At 43.0% G+C, this 16,057-nt stretch overlaps 1 protein-coding gene across 3 annotated transcripts; it reads right to left on the bottom strand.

The window, feature by feature from the left end:
* Window positions 1-1,906: 1,906 nt before the first annotated feature.
* On the bottom strand, window positions 1,907-10,922 carry HIKESHI (heat shock protein nuclear import factor hikeshi). 3 transcript variants are annotated; one of them, XM_042862584.1, is made up of 6 exons: window positions 10,810-10,911; window positions 10,390-10,521; window positions 9,932-10,169; window positions 6,319-6,470; window positions 3,461-3,579; window positions 1,907-2,121 (listed from the first exon to the last, which is right to left on the bottom strand). In XM_042862584.1, the coding sequence occupies exons 3-6, from the start codon at window positions 10,080-10,082 to the stop codon at window positions 2,067-2,069; spliced, it is 477 nt and encodes a 158-aa protein (XP_042718518.1). In that variant the 5' UTR covers window positions 10,083-10,169; window positions 10,390-10,521; window positions 10,810-10,911; the 3' UTR covers window positions 1,907-2,066. The 3 variants fall into 3 exon arrangements, with proteins under 3 accessions (XP_042718518.1, XP_042718517.1, XP_042718516.1); XM_042862583.1 differs by having other exon boundaries at window positions 10,413-10,521; XM_042862582.1 differs by lacking the exon at window positions 10,390-10,521 and having other exon boundaries at window positions 10,810-10,922.
* Between the last annotated feature and the right edge of the window lie 5,135 nt (window positions 10,923-16,057).

Genomic DNA, 16,057 nt, shown 5'->3' with positions numbered 1-16,057 from the left:
AGAGCTGGGCAGCACCAACGCCTAGGTCACAACTGACTCCACTGTCACTTGCGGGCCAGAAGAGGGCTGCTTCCTTTCCCTGCAAGGAGCTTCGCCTTGAACTGACCATTTTGGGCAATACCTCATCCCCAAAGTCCCAAAGGGCTACAGGCTGAAGTGAACCACAACCTACTTGGCTACAACATCTGGTAGTGAATGAGCACGTTTTATCTTTCTCCTGAATAAAAGAACAAATGAGAAGGTTTGTGTGATGGCAGGAAATGAGTAGAGTGCTGTTTGGTATTCCCTTCTTTATAGCCTGGAGAAAGCAAAGTGCTTAATGGGCAGAGAGGTTACCTCTTACATGCAGGGGTTTTACGTCCATTCACCATCAGTATCAACATAGACTGTTATGCAAGTCCACAGTGAAAATCCACCTCCAAATGGTCTCACAGTAAGGGAGAAACCTAAAACAGCATATTGGAAAATTAACTTCCACACCTCTGCACTACAGTATTTCCACATTGTTAACCATTTGTGTTTTGTAGGATACAAAACTCGTCATGCCTGCAACAAGGTGGTGAGCTCCAGCCCAGCACCACTGCCTGCTTCCCCAGAGCGAGCTTTAGAGTGGCTTCTTCTTGAGGCAATGGAACATGACAGCTGCAGAGAATGGGATGATAGACAGAAAGTCAGTAACACCTGGAAGCCTCTTCAAGGAATTAGGAATATCCCCAACCACCACCGTTTGCACCCAAGCATTTTTAATGCATTCAGACACCAGCATCTCCATCACACATTGACACGGGGTGGAGGAAGCATCAGAAAGCTGTTCTGCTTTGTCACTGATTCCTTCTTATATGGCTGCTCCAATATTACATGTAGGAAAACAGAGTGTAGTGGTGGTGGGCCTGCTTGAAACATCACACAAACTTCTACAACAGACCAGGGTGCTTAAAAACAAACCTTTTTCTTCATTGCAGTAGTGCTATGGACATCGTGCTGTCTGGAACATTAAATATTTGATAATACTGAAGAGAAGATGCTCTCTCTACTAAACAAAGGACACCAGCTTCACCCAACGTGACTCCTCCTACCCTCAGCATCACAGAGAAAACATTCTTTATGCTCTGTTCTAAGTTCTGAGAAAAGTTCCATGGAGAGGCTCATAGGATCAAGACAACCTTCTGTTCACTCCACATCAACGTTTCTCTACATAGACACCAATAATTTCCCCTCAAACACTGCAAAGGTACCTCACAGATCTTGAAGCGACTTAAAAACATCTTGATGTAACCTATTATTCTTATTTTCTCTATAGAAAAAAATCTCTACATACCAAGAAGCATTTTTCTCCCTCTCCTCACTCCTCATGCCTTAAACAGAGAAAGCTGAATGGAGACAAAACTCACCAAGTACCTCCACTGTCAATAACCTGTCACCTCACAGCTCTAGGCTGCAAAATACAAATCTATTAATCCAAGTATGTCCCTAAGAGCTGTTTCAAAGGTATTTATTTGGCCAGCAGGGAAAAAGTTCCAGAGACTAAACTACATAGGGAAAGTTCAAGACAGATACCTGGAATCAAGCTCCATTGCATCTTCTAAAGAGAGGGAGATGTACTGTCTATACAAGCGGGGGACAGCAATCTTAGCTGTCCATGAATTAAAAGCATTTACAGAGCAAGGACCAGCAAGAAAAACATCAGCATACTCTCAGTTTCCCCATCTCCTGCACAATGAGAGTAAGTTAACTTCACTTACAATTAAACACCACCTCAGAACTTCACACAAGCATGAAACTGCTTTGTCATTTTTCATCTTGTAATTCCTTCCATTTTAAATACAGGTTCAAAAGAGTCTTTCTACACGTGCATACTGATTTTTGCTGTAGTCAAGCATTTCCATTGAAGAAACACACAGACAAGCAGTTTTCACAGATTTTAATTTTAAATAATTTGAGAAATATAAAAGTTACAAGGTGGTCTATTCAGACTAATCGTTTTTTTTTCTGCCTCAGAGTTCTTCAGTGAAGTTATCTGCTGTATATTTCAGATCAGAGAGCACTTCAAATGACATGATTCAAGCTTATGTTTTCCAGAAGAGAGGGTTCTGTGTCAGGCGTCTCTGGAAGTTCTCATACCTACAAAAAATAAGTAAATAAACAAACTCTAATAGAAATCCTGAGAAATTAGTCCCCATTATTTTTTTCCTCTTAGCAAATAATTCTAACTTCTACATTTATTATCCACAGTAACATTTTAGCAAAATATAATAATTAACAGAGTGGAATGAAGCATGCAAACATGTCATCCTAATTTCACTTTTCTAACCAGCAAAGATGTGCAGACAATGTTGGAATTCACTACAGATCCAGAACAGTAGGAAAAACAAAAAACAACCAAAACCAGAGGAAGAACAATTTCCCTGGCTTTCTCAACTTCCAGACTCTGAGCTACAAGAGCCTGGACAGCCCTCCAAACCACCACAAACACAAGCTGTAAGGTAACACAAGCTACTACTGCTGAAACAAAGACAACAAAAACCTCTACATCTGGAAATTTTTAAGCCAATTTCAATTAGAGAAGAAATTCTGAAAGGTTTTATTATCACCCCACTCATATTAAAAGAGAAGGGCTTTTAATTAATGGCATTCTAAGCATTAGTGCATTTCCATTGCAGCAAGCCCACTGCAGAGACCTCAGATATATACTCAGATACTCTGTTTTACAAGCTATAATTACTCCCCACATGTGGGATGCTTACAGTTACCTCCTATTTAGGAAGAAATCTGCATCAAATTACATTTCCAAAGGAAACATATTGCTTATGTTAACTGCTCACATACTCATGCTGACCCATACTGATGACTCAACTATCCAGAAAGCCCAAAATACTATTTTAAGAAGGCTTATGTCAATAAATATTGAGGAAAAAAAAAAAAGGCTACACTTATAAACTGTAGGAAAGAATTTTCAAGACATTCAGAAGCACTGCCCACAGTTTACCTCCAGAGAATCACCATCCCTGCTAGGAAACCTCTTTTAAACTAGCTGCTGGAAAACAACTCTCAGGGAGACTGTCTCATGCTGGTGGCAGAACCACGTAAACTTGGAACGTGATTTCTCCATCCCTCCCACCTTCTTAAGCAACATAACCCTGATGGCTACAAGCATAAAAACAACTTGTAACAACAGACAGGCATCAGTGTTCCATGTTCCCATTACTCAAAAACCTGAAGCCAGCAACACACTGCAAATCGACGTGTATGAAGGGTGATATTTCCAGTGCAACAAAATGCACAGGCTATAAAAATTACATGAAAATGGTGACAAGTTTAAAACCAGTAGAAAGAGCAACTTAGCTTCACAACAGCATTTCTGCATCATCTTGCTGGAACAGCATGACAGTAATACTTAGAAAAGAGCTGTTTTGATGCCGAGGAAAAATATACAATAGTTACTAAAGATAGTTTCCATTACCATTTCAGAACTACATTTGCAGGAATGAAAGCCTCAGAGGGGTTTGGTGTCATCTGTGCCTGAGTAACAGCAAATGAGGATGCAAAATTATAGAAGTTATCCAACATTTTCTGGGTGAACTGAAATAAAAGAAAGATACTAAGTAAGTACTTTGTTAAATACGGTTTGTTGTGCAACATGTCAGCAGATACACAACTCCTATGCGAAATAAAAACAGCACTGTTATCTAGAATCCCGTGGGAAAGTAGAAACATTAGAGCAAGAGAAGTCAGTTTAAAAAGAGATCAAAATATGATAACTCTTAATTTTGCCCTCAGATCCACCTACTGTTTAGAAAACATTCTCAGATCTTCACTTGTGGCCTCCTTGGCCAATGTCATCCAACTGGATAAAGAGCTCCAGGAAGAAATTTTCTTTGTGACAAACAAGTGATTCAGTCACAAACCATCAGGTGAACAGCAGGCCAAGTTAAAGCTGAGAAGCCCGACTCACAGCAAAACAGCAATTGTTCAACCAGCAGAAAAGTCTCCAGCAATCTGCCTCATGAGCAATAGGACTAGAGGGAATGGCCTCAACTTGTGCCAGGGGAGGTTCAGGTTGGGTATTAGTAAAAACTTCTCTGAAGAAGAAGCTGGTCAGGTGCTGGAACTGGCTGCCCAGGGAGGCAGTGGAGTCACCATCTCTGGAGGTGCTCAAGAAATGTTCAGATGTTGTACTTTGGGATGTGGTTTAGTGGGGCAATATTGCTGGCAGGTAGACAGCTGAACTGGATGATATTGGAGGTCTTTTCCAACCTTGATTCTATGATTACAACTCACTGCCAGGCTCCAGCAACAGGGAAACTTCCTTCAGCTATGTAGTCTGTAATATTTTCTTCTTTCCCCTACTTGCTGTAGGAGAAAAATAAATGTGTTGTTTTGGTGGGGGAACAAATTATTTTCAGAGACAGTAAAATGATAGAGTAAAACAGAATCTGGAGCAATATACAGAATCATACAATAGTTGGAAGGAACCTCTGAAGATCACCTACTGCAATGCCTGTGCCATGGGCACGGATGTCTTCCATGAGCTCTAGCTGCTCCAAGTCCTGTCCAACCCAACTCTGAACATTTCCAATCATAGGTTGCCCACAGAAGCTGTGGATGCCTTATCTCATCACTCCCATCATGAAGAACTTCTTCCTAATTTCTGATCTACACCTACCCTCTTTCAGTTTAAAACCATTGCACTTGCCTTTCAAAAAGACTCTTAAAAACTCATTTGATGTACTGAATGGCCACGATAAGGCCCATGCAAAGTCTTCTGTTCTGCTGAACAAACCCAGCTGTCTTCACAGGAGAGGTGCTCCAGCTCTCTATCATTTTCATGGCCCTCCTCTGGATTTCTCATGCTGATGCCCCAGAACTGGATGAAACTGCTCCAAAGCTCCCCTCCACCTGCTCCGACACAAATGGATCGGAAGAGCTGATGTCTGAGAATGAGTAGCCCACCCTCAGCCTCATCCCTCTCACACTACTGTCTTACTTCTTTCTATTTACTTTCTTAATATGATAATTTTCTCTAGCTACAAAAGTAGACATATAAATACAAGATAAATCTTCATAAACCTTTCTAAAAATGTAGTGGAAGAAGAATGCCACAGTTTAGCTTAAAAATCAGTTAACATTCTGCTCCCTTTTAAAAAGGAAAACCCACCTAATTGGAGAAACATTTGTTGCTAATGTTATGCAGTAATGAATTGTTTTTCTTCTTTAAATATTGTTGCCAGAAAAATCCACCAGTGGAAATGCAAAAAAACCTGGAATATAACTTATTAACCTATGACTTTATTATAGGAACTAATGGAATCAAAAATATTACTTAGATGTCATTAGCCCCTAACTTCTCCAAACCCAAAAATCTCTGTTAGCTCTTATATACAAAAATAGCTGTAATCAACTACTAACTTTCTCCAAAAGAGACATTTACCTATGTGAAGATACTATTTGCATAAACTGTCAGAGGACATCAGCTTCATGATCAGGATTACTGTTCAATTACCAGTCTACTTCAGCAAGTATCTGTAGGAAAAGTGAGCAAGAAAAAGCCTCAAGAAAAGCCTCTTCAGCTCCTCAAATCTTAAAAGGTAACGCCAGAGCCATCAGTTTTAGAGAAATTAAGACTTGATATTCAGATCAAGTTCGCCCTGAACTACTGTTAGAGTGTGATCTAACTGCCTGCGCTGGCTGAGGATTTCCAGAGGCTGAGACTAACAGACAGGATAGGTAAAAATTGGTCAGTATTGCAGGTTTCACACAAAAAGAAAAAATCCTGTTCCATGGGATGAAAAAACAACAAAACAAAACACGTCTCTGTGGGAGAAGGCATGATTTTATAGTTCTGCAGAACTACATCAGAAGGATTTCTCAGGAGTCAGTGGTACACCTAGATATCTATATTAATCCAACCCATGTATACCTTGAGTAATTTCTGACCATCGTTGCAGAATGCTGTGCACTTAAATTGCAGCATCTAAAATCAGCATAGACGCACTGTCTCACATGCATTTCACTGCAGTTGCTCCTACAGGGAAGTCTCACCTACTTTTTCTAACAGTGACATGGGTATGACAGAATGCATTGGCTGAATACAGTAATACAGAATCTGATCATTTACAGGAGACAGCCTTCTAGTGTAAGAAAAAGTCATTGCAAATTTTCAAACTATCCATCCAAACAATCTGGTGACAACTAGGTTGGTTACACCCCTAAAAGCACCCACAAAGGCTTCGTTTTGTATTTTGAATTAATTCTTCAGAGCCCATGCTTTTAAAACTTCAGAACTGCAGAGGATTTCTGAGAACAGGATGTTAGTAATACCTCTGTGAACGAATCTACCGATGACACAGCAGCATTTGCCACAGGAGTCTGCTGTGCCAGGTTCTCCAGCAGCTCCACCGAGATGCCGATCTGGGCCACCGTTGGTGTCTGCGGGAGGTTCATGGCACCAAAGGGGTGCTGGCTTCCCTTCCCTGAAAGCACCACAAACAGCACGTTAGACCTGACACACACTTGAAGACAGTGCTGCTGGCATACCAGTGTTTCTTCTGTACGAGGTCCCTGGTGGGAGGTGTGGAACACATCATCCCTATCGCAGAAATCAGACAGCACAGTCCAAACACAGGTACATGTACGCACAGGCACACACACCACAGAAAAACAGGAAACACACAGCACTGCTGCACAACAGCTTGACTCATTCAAATGTGGTGCTTTTGAACCTGTTTATGCATGAAAGAAAAACAGACAACGTTCCCTCAAGATCACTCTGACTTGAAGGTACCCCTGAGCAGGGCTGCACAGCCCCACATTTCATCAAACAGCTCGAAACCACCAAGGGTCAAAGAAATAACCATGGAGCAGAAAGGTCTCTGGCTTTGCAGAAGCCATGAACAGAACAATGCATTAAGCAGAAAAACACCCCCAGGTTGCATATTGCTCTTGCAGGCATCATCCCAGTCCCTGTCATCACCTCTGACTCAGTATTAACCAGCAAATCCTGCCTAAGCTTTAGCTAGAAGCTCTGCACACAGTGACAAACACCGAGAGACAAGTAGCTTTAATCACACAACCCTCTTTAGGGGACCACGGTGCTACTGGGATGATTTTTTTTTCCTAAATAAATTCAAATAAATGCAATGAAAGAAGTACTAATGCTTCAGTAGCCCTCTCTGCTGTCTTACTAGCAGCAGGGAGCAAAGCCAATCAATAGCTATCCTGCAGACCTATAAATACTATATGGAGCTGCAAAAAAGTGCTAACTGAAATCTAAAGTACCTTCTGACTCAGTTCTACTACATTTCCAAGCACTGTTCTATGGACACTTTAACACAGCTTTTTAAGAAGTATTAAAAGTTAGGAGAAACAGCTGAGAAGTCTGCTTTTAGACTTCACAAGTTTCTACCAAGACTACTGAGAAGTACAGTCTGACTAACTTCTCACGGCTCTACAGGAGCTCTACAGGAATCTTTTCGATGGTACCATGGCATTCTTCTGAGACACCTTCAGAACCTGATCTGGAAATCTCTTATTCAAAAAAAGATTACCTGAGTAATAACACCTGTAATCAAGAAAAAGAGTCTGAGTTAATGATTCAGTGTCCACTCCACAAATGAATTCTTCATATTCAAGTGCACTTCCTAAAAGCAATTTCCCCTTTAGTTCAGCACTGATAAACTACTGGTCCCAAACTTGGAAACACGTTCACCAGCACTGGCCTTCCTAAGTGAGCAGAAGGACAAGCAAACTAAAAACCCTGGGGCAACACAAATTTCCTTGACCCTCACTGTCCAGAGCGCCTAACACTCCTAACAGCACAGCCACTCCTTAAAATGTCCAACACAGGCAACTTACATTGCAAAACCAGCACATTCCAGACACTGAACAAACTGAAGAGCTATAAATTGTGCAATTAACCTTTCCCAAAGCTGCTGTATTCAAATCCTGAGCCACTTCAGCTGACTACTTATAGCCACAGAAGTAGCACATGCTGGCCTTTATCACACAGCAGGAAAGAAACTGCTACAATCACTGCTTCACAGGGAACTGACAAACAGTATGGAACAGAAATTTGTTCCAATCACACTTAACAATGGAATAAGCTCAAGACAACACAGCACACCACAGAGCAGCTGTTAATACAGCTATATAACATCTCCAGCAACAAGCTGATATCACAAAATATACTTCTAGTGATATTACTAAAATTACACAACAGTAATTTGAGTTTTATCGTTTTAAATGCACACGTTCCTAACATAACCTAATAAAAAGCTGACACTGTGGCTACTTCTGCATGCTACACAACTGTTCCAGCTCATAAACAGAGCAGGCAGCCTCTTTGTTCTATTAGAAGTTGCAAAGCCACACATTAACTTAGTAGTGCTATTTGTTGTCCAAGCTAGCCTTTACCATCTTTGCTTTAGCATGCACTCAGGAGGTCAGAAATATCTGCCCAACCTGCATGTTTCTTACAAGCCTGGGTACAGGCTAGCTTGCTTCTCCTAACCCCAACCATCTAAGTGACAACATTAGAAACACCTGGACAATGGAGCTACCTCTTTCTTTAATCTCTTTACAGAACAGCACTGCCACCTACTAGCTAGGGAAAAAAAAAAAAAGGCACACTGAAGCAGGATACATCCTGGCACCCACTGGTTTGCTGAAGGGTGTATCATTGGAATTTACCCTCTTCTTCCATTTCACAGATTCATATCAGCAGCGGGCTCCAGAAGTTAGTCTGAGACAGTCAAACGTATTTCAGAAGACAGTAACACCTCTCCAATTCCTTTCTCCATAACCACTCACTTTTGCTTCCCCTTTTCAGTCTGTTTTCCTCACTGAACATCCTCACGAACTTAACCTTCTCGTTATCACAGCAACAGCTCATTCTGACTCCAATTCTGAAATAAGCAGTATACAACAGGAACAGCTGATCAGAGCAAGCACAGCATTGCCGCCTGGCATGGAAGCTCATCCTCAAGCACAATCCCTTGCACACTGATGCAACCAAAATGTTGAGACAGAAGAAAACGTAGTTCAGAACAAAGTTAAGATTTCTCCCTTGAAAAATATGGTTAAAGGTACTGTTCTGCAAAAGCATCTGAAGTTACCTTCACCTACAAAGCTCTCTGAAAATACATACAAATAAGGAAGTCTTAGGAGCGTGAGGAGCATGCTGCAGAAGTGACAGAAAAAACAGATGATATACACACAGTTCTTTATTACTGAAATGCTTTAAAGCTGCTTGATGGTCACACCTTCCCTTAAGAGCAGAAAGCTGTGTCTTGGGGGCGGTTTGTCATTTTTACATGCATAACCAAAAATGCCCACGTATTTATGTATTAACAGAAAAAAATACATACACACACACTGTTCGGGTAGCATCAGCCTTCTCTCAGTCAGCTCAAAACCACCAAAAATGTTTGGAAGACTGATTTCCACTGACAATACTCCTTATTGGACAATTACGCAGTGCACACTACCAGAGGCAGTGAGCTTTCTGAAGTCACCGTGCTACACTTTGCTCATTGCAAAACCTTTCTCTGTGCTACAAAGAATACAACAGCTAAACAGCTGGAGCAAGAGGAAATATTGCAGCACTCTCTAGCTGAACGCAAGAAAACCACACCAAGGAAAATACAGACTCATTCCTAATCAGATTCTGTGGAAGCACTGGAAAACACATCAAACTTGTTGAGCTGAATTTCCAGATTTACACTGCATACAAGATAAGAGTGGGAAATTTCATTAGGAACACATACACGCAGACTTTCACAAAACTGACTGAATGCTTCTAGTTACTAGGGACTACCTGAATACAGAGAACCACCTATAAAAAAAAACACTTAATAAAAACACCTTCTGACATTCACTTTCTCATACATACAGTAACACATCCATTATGCTGACTGCTATGTTGTTCTACACTTACCAGATTTCAAACCAGAAATTTTAAAGATTGCACTTGGCTTCTCGTTAGTAACAAACCCCAGCAGCTGCCACACTGCCATCCCACTCTGGTCCGGGTAACAAAAGTAGACAGATCCTCCCATTCCTTCAGGAAATGGTACAGTTCCCAGCATGAAGACCACTACGTGGTTGATGTTTTCATAGTCTGGTAAGTCAAACACAAATTTGTCTTCGGCCACTTGCTGGGGAGCTGCTTGTACCTACAGAGAACAAAGCGTTCGTTAATTTTTTCCATTTCTGGCTAACTACAAATAGCCCTTTACAGAAACATACCTATGGTGAGACATAACTAAAAGTGAGGCACGTACTAACCTAAACAGCACAGAGCCAGATGAAAGTCAAACAAAGCAGAACAACTGCCACAAAAGTATCACTGGAAAGGCACAACAATGTTCTACCTACGCTGGAAGTATATCCTACCCAGCACTATGAGAGCAGAATACCTTCACTCCCCACGTGCGTAGGAGGGAAATAAGGTGCAGAAGAGGTTGCCAAGTCTATAAGCAGTGGCTGTTGACCACCTGGCTGGCACAACCCCCGGAGCACGGCAACCTGTTCACACAGGAAATACAATAAACCTTCAGACAGGCGGCACAGGGACGCCAGAGACAGATAACATCCTCCTCTTCGCCCCAGCTGCCACAACCCTGCGGCCAAGGCACGCATTAAAATGGCTCTTTTAAGCTCCCGCCTCGCCTCTGAAGAGCCCAAGCCTGCTCGTCAGCAGAAAGGACAGGATCCACAACGGAGCTGCCCCGTGGGGACTGGAGGCAGGGGCCGGCCAAGGCGCGGCCCCTCGGCAGTCCCACCCGCCCCGAGCGGGCTGAGGGCCCCGCTCACCAGCCTGCCCGCCACCAGGCAGCCGAACATGGCGGCGGCCGCCACCGAACCCCCCTCAACCGCTCCGCTGCTGCCGAGCCTCCTCCATCAGCGGCGGCGGCCGGAACTGGCTGTGCCGCCGTCAGGCCGCGTGCCGCCATCACTTCCGGTTCGCGCGCAGACTACAACTCCCATGGTGCACCGCGCGTCCCCTGCCCCGGGAGGCGGCGCGCGGTGCTGCGTTTATTGCGTTTGTGTTCCTCGCCCCGAGTGAATTTGTTGACTCAGTAGAAACGGCGCCCGTGTGGCCGTGAGGGCCAGTGGTATCATGTGTTGCGTTACAAAGTGCGTGGCCAGCAGGTCGAGGGAGGTTATCCCTCCCCTCTGGTCTTTCCTTGTGCTGCCCTGTTGCACATGTCCCGTTCTGGGCTCCTCTCCAGCAAAAGGCCACAGGATTTGGGCCCAGAGAATCTCCTGTATGAGGAAAGGCTGAGAGACCTGGGGCTGCTTAGTCTGAAGAAAAGCCGACTGAGAGGGGATCTTCTCAGTGCTTATTGGGTGGAAGGCAGGCGGAGGAAACAGGCTCTTCTCAGTGGTGCCCGGTGGCAGAACAAGGGGCAATGGGAACAAATAGGAACACAGCAAGTTCCATATGAACACAGTTAAAAACCTTACTGTGAGGGTGACAGAGCCTTGGAACAGGCTGCCCTGAAACATAGTGGAGTCTCCTTCTCTGGAGATACTCAGAACTCATCTGAATGCTTTCCTGTGCAACCTGCTGTAGGGTACCTGGTTTGGCAGGGGGTTGATGGGGTCGATGATCTCCAGAGGTCCCTTCCAACCCCTGTGGTTCTGTTATTCTCTAAAATGATGTATTTCTTCACATGGCACAGATGCTGCCAGTCATAAATACGGGAATTTTATGTATGCTCAAAAAACGTTGCATGTGTTCAAAGAAAAATACAACTTGACTTACAGTTTTAAACTGTAATTGCGGATATTTAGATTAAATATAGGAGGAAATTCTTTACTCAGAGGGCAGTGAGGCCGTGGCACAGGCTGCCTGGGGAAGCTGTGGGTGCCCCATCCTTGGAGGTCCTCAAGGCCAGGTTGGATGGGCCCAGGGCTGCCTGAGTTGCTGGGTGGCAACCAGCCCACGGCAGGGAATTTGGGACTGGATGGGCTTTAAGGTCTCTTCCAACCCAAACCATTCTGTGATTCTGTGATTATATGAATGGTACTACAGTTGCTTTAACTACAGAGGATGCAACTCCAAACCAAACTGCTTTTACCTTGTGCTTTTACTCTTCTGTATAATTTCTGCAGGCTGGAGATGAGGCACTAAGATTTCATCAAGGCAGCCATTCCTATCTCTGAGTTAAGATATGGCTGATGAGCTCTGCTTAGTGAAGTGCAGAGGGAATTTTGTATCTTGTTTCTATATCTAGAAATTGATGTTGAAAGATGAGATCCAAAGTGTTTAAATTCAGATAAATTTGGCCAAAGAAATTACAAGCAAATAAAATCTGCATTTAGAAAACTAAAAAAAAAATCAAAAAATAAAGCTTAATTAAAAAACAAAAGAAAACAATCTGATTAAACATGCTGACATGCTCTAAAAGTACACTGAGAGAATACTGACTTGACAGTATACGGTAATGCATTAACATGAAACAGAATTTGTCTTCAGAGATATAGTGCAGAAGCTGGCAGCTTCTACTGGTGAGATTTTCGAGCCTGCATCAAACCTTCCACAGGCAGTCTCATGCCATGGTTAACATCATGCACCATCTCAGTGGACCTGATAGGAACAATTCCCATTCTCTGTGGGCAAGCTCAAGAATGATCTTTGCTGTGCCATCACCCCTTGCTGCCAGTGCCTCTCAACATCTTCCAACTTTTTGTAAAAATAGGGAAAGATTGTGACAGCAGTAGGATAAACTTCAATGCAGAATGTCAGCAGAAGGGGACAGGGAGGGGACAGGGACCCTTTTGCTTTCATTTCACAGACATTTATACATCTCAGAGAAGATAAGGAGCAGAGCTGGAGCCCTGTGCCTGATTAAGAGGAAGAACGTTCTGGTGGCTGAAAATGTCTGCTCTCTCTTTGGGCTATGGGTTGAAATTAGCATGTGGTAATTCCCCACCTTTCTCTAACATGCCTAAAAAATACTTAACATTTAACATCTCTCTTAATTCCTCGGTGCTCTAGAGAATATCCACCTATAGACCAATGGCAAAATGGCATAGCTATGGCAAGCGACATAAATTACATATGAACAAGACTAAAGAAAAGAGTATCGTGAGACACCAGATACACCTTCAGGTCCTGCACATCACCTCGTATATTATTCCTTGTAAGGAATTAGCTTGTTTGAATTTGTAACACTGTGATAATTTGATCAGTAATATGCCTTATTACTATTTATCACTGTTGACTGATAATGCAATTTTTGTGTGGGCATATTTTCTTTAGAATTAACATGATAATTATGTTTAAATAAAACACATTTCAAGTCCTGGATTGATAATTCACCTCTTGTCAGAAAATGAAATATTGAATGAAGAGAGTGTAAGCTTTGGAGGGGTGAGAAGGAACAGCTCACAGAGATTAAGTCTCTGTTTATAGGGAATTTCTCTGCCAAATTAATGCAGTAACTGTTAAGCTGCAACCATGTTCTTTGTGATCCAGGGAAGCTCTTAATCTTCATTGCTTGCCCTCTCCTGGGTATCATAGCAGAGGCTTTCTGAGCTAGATGGAAACAAGGTGTTCTTCAATTTGACTGCATTGTGTGTAGAAGCCATTCTTTTAAATCTTGTTCTGCTATTTTTTTATGGTATATATTCAGATATTTTCATTCATGCTTTAATCTTAATCACACTCTTGTTTTAGCATTTTTGTTGCAAGTCAATTTTAATCACAGAACATGGAACATGCCAAGTTGGAAGGGATCATCAAGTCCAACCCCAGGCTCCACACAGGACCATTCAACATCCAAACCCTACATCTGAGAGCAGCGTCCAAACCTTGGACTCCAGCAGCATAGTGCCTTGCCCACTGCCCTGGGGAGCCTGTTCCTTGGCCATTACCCTCTGGTGGAGAGCCTTTCCCTAATCCCAATCCAACCTTCCTGTGATATGGCTTAGATTCTGGACAGGTTCTGCTCTTAGGCTGGCCTTCAGCTGTCCACCAGAATCATCCTCTGTGAAGGAGGATCCTGCACACATCCCTGCCCACTTTGCAGCATTAGAGTTCTTGCAAAGGGTGGTGTTGCCTTTCAGAATTCTGAAAACATAAAAAACGCAAAATAGAAAAATCCCCGATGCCTGCTACCAGATGGAGTGACCAACCTGTGCATTGCAGTGTGTTTTTGCATAGGAATAATGAAAGCAAAATCTAGTAAAAATCATGGTGCTGGCCCACTGTTTTTATTATTATTATTATTATTATTATTATATTTATTTATTTATTATTATTATTATTGCGGGGGAAGGGGGAGAGGGGGGAGAACATAATGGAATAAATATTTGCTTGATTCACCTCTTAGATTTAGCAAGAAGCCAGGTGTGAGAATTGTTAAGGCACTGGTGCAGAACTGCCCCAGTCCCAGGTCTCATTTTGAATCTGAACTTTTGCAAGGGAATTCTTCCACTTGGCAGGTGCTCTTCCAGCTGGCCCTGCTGATCTGGAAAGAAAAAAGGAAAGTGCTTTAAAGCTTGAGATGTTGCAAATTAGTGGAATTTGGCCAAGCTGTCTCTGGTGTGCATTCACTGAGGCACAAGGAGAAATCTGCTAATTAGGCAAGAGCTCATTTCACATTGCCAATTTACTATAGACCTCTGAGATTAAACCATGTCTAAAAGCCACAGGGCAACTCTATCTTGTATCTTGTAGGCTTGAGCTCAGTAGGACTCTCATGTGCTCTTGCTGAGGCAGGAGTTTTCTTCTTTTTTCTTTTTTCCCCAGCTGAATTCTGGGGAGTTTATTCTGCTCCCCATCCCAGACTTCCAGACCAGGGGATAGAGTACCCTGAGGACAGTCAGTCTGACTTTTAAAGACAGATGTAAAGAAGACATTGAGAACCTCAGACTTTTCCTTATTCTCAGTGGTCACATTCCCTGCTGCATCCAGTAAAGGATGGAGATTCTCCTTAGCCCTCCTTTTGCTGTTAATATATTTATATAAAAGTTTTTTGTTCTCTTTTACTCCAGCAGCCAAGTTGAATTCAAGCTGGGCTTTTGCTCTTCTTATTTTCTCCCTGCATATCCTAACAACTTGTTTGTTCTCTCCCTGAGTTGCCTGTCCCTATTTCTACAGGAGGTAGATTCTCTTTTTCTTCAAGAGTCTCAGGAAAAGTTTTTGTTCATCCACACTGATCCTCTTCCCCACCAGCACATCTTACAGCACAGGGAACAGCCTGCTTCTGCACTTTCAGGACTTCCTTTCTGAGGAGTGATCAGCCTTCCTGGACCCCTTTACCCTTCAGGATTGAATCCCAAAGGACCCTTCCTTACCAGGGTCCTGAACACTTCAGTCTGCCCTCCAGAAGTCCAAGGCAGCAGTTTTGCTGCCCCCCTCCTTCACCAAGAATCTAGAGCTCTACCATTTTGGGGTTGCTCTGCTCTGGATAGCTTTCGACCTCCATGTTTCCCCCCACTCCTTCTCTATTTGTAAACAGCAGGTCTAGCCGGGCATCTCCCCGGTAGGCTCTCTTTCCAGCTGCATCAGGAAGTTATCTTCCATACACTCTAGAAATCTCCTAGACTGTTTCTCCTGTGCTGTGTTGTATTTCCAGCATTTATCAGGGAAGTTGAAGTCCCCCGTGAGAACAACAGTTGGCAATCACGCAACTTCTGCCAGCTGCTCCTAGCTCATCCATCTCTGGTTAGGTGGTCTACAACAGACCTCCACTGGAATGTCCAACTTGTTGGCCCTCCCCTGAGCCTGACCCATAGAGGCTTAATCTTATAAATCAAAATGCTCTCTAACATAGAGAGCCACGCCATCGCCCCTCCTTCCTTACCTCTCCCTTCTGAATAGCATATAGCCGTCCATTGCAGCACTCCAGTCATGGGAGCAATCCCACCATGTTTCTGTAATGGCAACTAAGTCATAGTTTGCTTGCTGCAAAACAGCTTCCAGCTTCACAGAATCAAAGAATCACAGAATCACAGAATGGCCAGGATTGGAAGGGACCTCAAGGATCATGAATCTCCAACCCCCCTGCCACATGCAGGGCCACCAACCTCCATGTTTAATGCTAAACCA

The sequence above is a fragment of the Lagopus leucura genome, unplaced genomic scaffold (genome assembly GCF_019238085.1).
Source record: "Lagopus leucura isolate 7727_CA_CO unplaced genomic scaffold, USGS_WTPT01 Super-Scaffold_702, whole genome shotgun sequence".
Classification (NCBI taxonomy): Eukaryota; Metazoa; Chordata; class Aves; order Galliformes; family Phasianidae; genus Lagopus; species Lagopus leucura.
Note: the sequence above shows the minus strand (reverse complement) of the source record. Positions and strands in the feature narration are given on the sequence as shown.